The following is a 6,490-nucleotide window of genomic DNA, read 5'->3' on the forward strand; positions in this document are numbered from 1 at the left end:
TGGTATAATTTATTATTGGGTTGATACAAATTTTGGTCTTTTAAGTTTACTTTAATTTAATTTTGGTTTCTTAAGTTTTAAACCATAAGTTTTGGTCCTTTAAGTTTGTCTTTATTTAAAATATTGATCCTTATAATCCAGTAAAAATTTAGATTATTTCGTCTCTTAAGAGGCCAAAATCTATGGTTTGAAATTTGAGGGGCAAAGCCAAAATGTGAGTAAACTTGAGGGACTAAAAATTATTCTAAACAAAAAGATAGGAATCTTCTCATAAAGCCATGTGTTATGCCTTTGATGCTTGACTTCACCGGGCAGAAGTGAATGATAAGGAAGGAAACAGTGGATAAGCATGATAATAAAAATGAGAATAGTCATCATCAAACCCAAATGGAACAATTAGAAATATATGAATGGGAAAATGAAAGTAGGAAAAATGAATCCCAAAAGCAAACAAAACAATAGCGAGAAGGGGTATAATACTAATAATGGAGGTTGGGACATATACAGAAAGAGGAAGAGCTTGGGGGGGGGGGGAGAGAGTGATAGCATGAGACCGATAATGTTAGAGTTACGGAAAAGCTTGAAAGCTTCTTCTCCGTCAAGTCTTGTTGTGCTTTTAGTACTATTATGGCTTAACATCACAGTGAGGCCTTCCATGGCCACACAAACAGTACCAGTAGGAGTCATTCTTGATCTGAACTCAACATTTGGTGACATGGTGAACAACAGCCTCGCCCTCGCCGTCGAAAATTACTACTCCATTCATAACGATACAGCCACCAGGATCTACCTTGATGTCCGGCATGTTTCTCAGAACAACATCGTCATCGCGGCATCAAGAGGTAACAAACACTACTTCTCCAATCTCCATCTTCTTAAATCTAATTTCTGTCTAATATTATTTTTTTGACGGATTTTTTCGTAATGGTCATTGACCAAATAACTTAAAATTAGTCTGAGTCTCATGAGTTTGCCTGGTCCTACCATCATTCGTGACTCATGAATAGTGTGATTTGCTAAATTGTCGTCAAAAACTGCTGGTGACCACCGGCAGCTTCCAGCGACTAGCAGAAGTAGGAGATTATTTTCCTCCCCACAAGGGAGGGACGATAAGGTCATTTTACCTAAATTCTGAAATTTCATTTCGTTCTAGTGGACTGATTTGAAATTTTTTAATCTTGAAGATACTTATTTATTAGTTTTTTCATTTGGGACGAGGGAAATGAAATGAAGGAAAATTTTAATGTGCTTAATTTCTTGGAGAAAAAAATTAGAGTGGGAATAAAAGCTTTTATTTAATTTTTTTACTTTTTTATCTTACATATGCACTTTATTAAAATTTTAGGTTAAAACATACATTTGGTCCTTTAGCTTTATATATAGTTTTAATTTGGTTCTTTAATTTTAAAAAATATACTTTTAGTTTTTTAACTCTAAAATTGTTAGTCTTAAATGATAATTTTTTATAACAATTATGATTGTTTTAAAAGTTAAACTTAATATGTTAGCATTTAGTAATATTTTATCCACATTCAAGAGTTTAATATCATTATTATTTATTGACTATTCTAGGATTGGAGCATTAAAAGTTTACTTTTTAAATTTAAAGGATTAAAATAAAACCTTATATAAAGTTAAAGGTCTAAAAGTATACTTTAACCAAAATTTTATAACTTCATTTTTTATTTTTCTAAATTGATCTATTAAAATTTTCTCTCCCCTCTCCCTCTCTATTTTCTTCATTAAAGTTTGGAAAAATTGGGACAAAATTCCTGGTTAGGAATTTCATTAAAATTGAGTTGCACAAAGTTCTTATGTGTCATTTGGCAATTAAATTCTCAACGAGAAATTTATTCAATTTTCCCTTAAAGTTTCACGCCCATCATAAATAGGATATTTCATTTTATTTATTTAATATAATATGGTTTTTTATCTGTTCTCTATTCCTGTCTCCCTGGCTCTCCCACTTAACAGAGTAGGCCCATTTTGTTACCACTTCCGTCCTCATTATAAGCCCATCCTTATTATAAGTCACTTGCAATTTATTATCACATATAAAAAAATGCATGATAAAATTTTTCAAATTTATCCCCCGCGAAGTTTGTTCTTTCCCTCAATTTACAAGCCATTTTGAAATATCTCTCTTTTTTCCCTCTTTTCAACAACAATAAAACAAAGGTAAAATTAAAAAAACAATCATTAGATACCGTGCAAGTGATGACTTATAAGAAAGACGGAATTGGTATAAAATAGGCTTACTTCATGTTAACATGGAGAGATCAAGGTGATAGGACTTGGAGACACCTTTTGATATGCAAGCAGCTTATGATCTCATGAAAAAAGTAAGAGTACGTGCCCTGTTGGGGCCGCAGAATTCAGAGCAAGCAAGGTACATTGTGAGACTGGGTGAGCTATTGCAAGTACCTGTCATTTGGTTTCCCATAACGGGTCCATCTCTTTTGCCACCGCCATCCCCATCCTCCATCTACATCGATCAAGGCCTTAATTGCTATCAGTTCCAAGCCATAGCCGCCAGTCTTAAGGCTCTTGGGTGGCAATCAATCATCCCCATTTATGAAGAGACTGAATATGGCAGTCATCTTGTTCCATGCCTCACCAATGTCTTGAAAGAGATGGGCATACGAATGGCTAACGTAACTGCCATTGCTTCAGATTCATCAGATCTTGAAGTTAACATTACTCTTAACAGGTTAAACAACATGCGAACACATGTATTTCTTGTCCATATGAGCATGGATCTCGGAACAACATTTATTAGCTCTGCACAAAAGAAAGACATGATGGGCGAAGGATATGCTTGGATACTTACCCAAGAGCTATCTTCTTTGACAGATCCTCGAGTTATGGTTCCGAGAAAATTGTATCGTGGCCAAGTCCCATCTGGGACTTTTATTGATTCTTTTGCTTTGAAAGGGTATATGCAAGGTGCATTGGGAGTGAGGCCAATGGATTCGATCAAAACAGATGCGCGTAACGTGATAGAGGATAATTTCACTAATAAGTTCCCAGGAGCTAGGCTAACTATCTATGGATGGTGGGCTTATCACACAATCGAAGCACTGGCTATGGCATTAGAGAAGCCCGGCGCAGACAATAATGGCACAAAACTTCGAAGTGAAATTCTGGATACTAATTTCACAGGCGTGTCAGGGATAATTTTTGATTTAAAACGAGGACAACTAGATCAATCAGTGCTTGAAGTATACAATGTGGTAGGAACAAGAGAAAGGATCATCGGATCTTGGAACCCCAAAGATGGATTTGTTCAAAATAATAGTAAAAGTGGCGAGGTATCTGGTGATGAATACCAACAAAGTGGTCCACTGGCACTGTGGCCGGGTGACACATTGGATAAACCACCGAAGTTGAGAATAGGAGTCCCAAGAACAAATTCTTTTCCTGAATTTGTGAATGCAGGTAATTCTAGTAAGCTTCGGATTGATGGCTTTGCTATTCATGTGTTCTTAAAAGCTATCAGTCGTTTGCCGTTTCTGTTAAATAATTATGAGTTTGTTCCCTTGCCGAAAAAAAGCGATACTCCCACAAACTATGATGATATTCTCTGCAGCCAAATGAAAGACGAGGCAAGTTCGCATGCATTCTTGTCTTCTTGAGTTGGCTTACTTTGTCAATTTAACTTCAAGTTCACCTTCACACTTGCTCTGTGTATGAAAATATTTGCAGGATCTTGATGCTATAATTGGAGACATCACAATTGTAGCAAAACGCACAAACTGTGTTGATTTCATGTTGCCGTATCTAGATTCAAGCGTAGCAATGGTGGTAAGGGCGAAGGCCTACAGAAGTAAGGGAATCCTCTTCAAACCTTTCGATTGGTTACTATGGTTAATTCTTGGTGGGATTTTTGTGGGCGCAATAATTATCATAATTATGTTAGAAAGAAACAAAACCCCCGAAAGAGACAGAACCAACAAAGAAGACAAAACCAAAGAATTTCTCTTCAACCCTTTCCTTGTTTACAAGATGGGTGAGTTCTCTTACGTAGCATATGTACTATGCGTATATTTTATTATGTTTCAATTTGTGTCTCGTACGTACTCTATCATACAGTACACTTGATATCAAAGTTCTATGCACGATGATATATTACAGATGCGATGGAGTTTAAAAGCAAAGCTGCAGGATGGATGGTGATACTGACGTCACTCCTATTCATCTTAGTAGTGCAAGTTTACACGGCGAATTTGACTTCAATTTTAACACAAGGAGAGAAGAAAGAGCCTGCATTTAAGGACGAAAATGGGGTTAAAAGTAGCAATGTGTTTGTGGGACATCGAAATGGGTCGTGGGTGAAGGAGCTTCTGATTAACCAAATGGGATTCGACCCGTCTCGATTAAAGGCTCTAGCAACTGGTGAGGAGTACAATTCAGCATTGTCAAATGGAACAGTGGAAGCTATTTTTGATGAAACTCCCTATCTCACGCTCTTTCTCTCCAGATATAGATCTGGCTTCATGATGACAGGACCAATCCATAAAACTGGTGGATTTGCCTTTGTAAGTCTACTCCTTTTCACTCTTCTGTCTTGATTAGAAGGCAAAGTTAGCGTAACTAGCCTCACGTTCACAAAGAGTGTGGCAAATTACAGTTAACTATATATATTTGTTTATTGTATGTGTCAGGCATTCCCAAAGAAATCTAGCCTGGCCTTGCATTTCTCGAATGCAATCTTAAAGGTGACTCAAGATGCGGAGCCATATCGTGTGCTGATGGCCAGGAGCTCCTTACCCACCTCCATTGAAGATTTCATTTTTGAAGACCATAGTGATCCTGAGACGACAAGTTTGAAAATAGATGACTTTGGAGGCCTTTACCCTGTCCTAATAATATCTGTAGTAGCTCTCTTCATATCTGTAGTAGTAGCACCTCTGAATCCATCAGTAATTCGATGCTTGCTTAGCAAGCGGTTTCCATTCCGAATCCATCATCAGTGATTGAACAGTTGCGTAATAGGAAGCAGTATCCCAAGTTAGCTAATAAGGCTTAAGTATACATTGGAAAATTCCTAGGTAGTATGGGTGTATATGTAAAGCTTGCTCCTTGCTATCCTATCTACTTTTCTGTAATGGATACCCCTTTTTGTTCTTATTATAAGGCATCTTCTAGAAAGTATTCTTGATCTTTTTTTATAAGCCATTAGTTAATTTTATAGGGTATTAAATACTTTTTTTTTTTTTACATATATGCCCATATCTAATAATTAAGGGTAATGAGAGAGAAGAAATTCATATGATATTGGAGATTCATATAGTTAATAGTATAATATTAAAAAGGGAAATTTTCACTTTAGGACCGTAGAACACAATTAATGTCAAAGAGCCAAACTTTCTGAAACCTCACTGTAAGACCAAGGGGCCAATTTGATATTAATTCCACAAACGAAATGACGCCACAGCCCCTAGTAAATACTTATTTCCCTTCGAAAATGAGATACATTATCAGTGGGGTAAAAGAGAGAAGAAAGACGGAAAGTGTAACGTCCTTACTTTTACCCCTCAGAGTATGCATTAGTAAGTATTATGGTTTAAGCAGATCATGACACAAGCCCGTGGATTAAAATTTCAACATAATTACTCGAGTTACTATTCACTATTTAAATTCTAGATTACAGGCCTAACTTCAAAAATTCATAACTAATTCCATAAAAATTGTATTGAGGTGTTCTAAAATTCTACGAAAAGCTCTTTGAAAGATATTTAAGGAAAAAAATCCAATTGGACTTATCCTTGCCTAATTTGTACAGCTTAATCAATAAATATTACTGTTCATTTGGTAAAATCTGGAACTTCCAGATTCTGTACCTCAACTTTGAAAATTCGTATCTCCTTGTGTACTCATCCAATTGAGGTGATCTGCATCTCATTTTAAAGCTTGCAATGTGTAATATAAGTATTCCAAATTTTGTGGTTCAACTCATTCATTTGATAGGTCAAACTGGAGCTACAAACTCACTGTCCCAGGACTTACGTTTTATCCCTTAACCACTCTTTACTTTAATTCTTTTTATTTCTTTGGCATACATAACTTAGGCTTACTCTTTTCCATTCATTCTCATACATTTCTATCCATGTCATAAACATTATAACTAAATACATGGCATCATTGGCATCCATAACATAGTTTACAAAATAGGAGAATTATAAATTCATCAACAGTCTCATCCATTAACAAGAATAATTCTCCACTTTTTTCTCCTTGCTTCTCATGCCATTATTTCCTATCATTGATTGGCCTAAATGGTTGGTTAGGGAGGGTAAAGATTCAGAAAAATCTCAGTAACAAACATTACCACATACATGCACAAGATGGGTGCTAGTGTATGGTATGTAGTATTTCATAAACTTAAGTTAATCAGTGACATGCCATCATACTTTATACTTGGTATAAAAATACATCGCCATGGAAACATATTAAAAATAGCATTTCCAGGAACAATTATCATATCACA

The 6,490-nt window shown here is 35.7% G+C and overlaps 1 protein-coding gene across 1 annotated transcript; it reads left to right on the forward strand.

The window, feature by feature from the left end:
- The first annotated feature begins 559 nt into the window (after positions 1 to 559).
- LOC114742157 (glutamate receptor 2.7-like) lies at positions 560 to 4,976 on the forward strand. Its single transcript, XM_028930416.1, has 5 exons — positions 560 to 842; positions 2,323 to 3,605; positions 3,706 to 3,826; positions 4,135 to 4,538; positions 4,665 to 4,976. Exons 1-5 carry the CDS (start codon positions 560 to 562, stop codon positions 4,974 to 4,976), a joined length of 2,403 nt encoding a protein of 800 aa, XP_028786249.1.
- Positions 4,977 to 6,490: the final 1,514 nt, after the last annotated feature.

Source organism: Neltuma alba, unplaced genomic scaffold (assembly GCF_004799145.2).
Source record: "Neltuma alba isolate B1F8T4 unplaced genomic scaffold, ASM479914v2 tig00003667_pilon, whole genome shotgun sequence".
In the NCBI taxonomy this organism is placed as follows: domain Eukaryota; kingdom Viridiplantae; phylum Streptophyta; class Magnoliopsida; order Fabales; family Fabaceae; genus Neltuma; species Neltuma alba.

Coding starts and splice junctions, on each gene's coding strand:
- LOC114742157 (XM_028930416.1), top strand. CDS start 560: ATGTTAGAGTTACGGAAAAGCTTGAAAGCTTCTTCTCCGTCAAGTCTT. Junction 3,606..3,705: donor GCAGCCAAATGAAAGACGAG/GCAAGTTCGCAT, acceptor AAATATTTGCAG/GATCTTGATGCTATAATTGG. Junction 3,827..4,134: donor AAGGGCGAAGGCCTACAGAA/GTAAGGGAATCC, acceptor GATATATTACAG/ATGCGATGGAGTTTAAAAGC.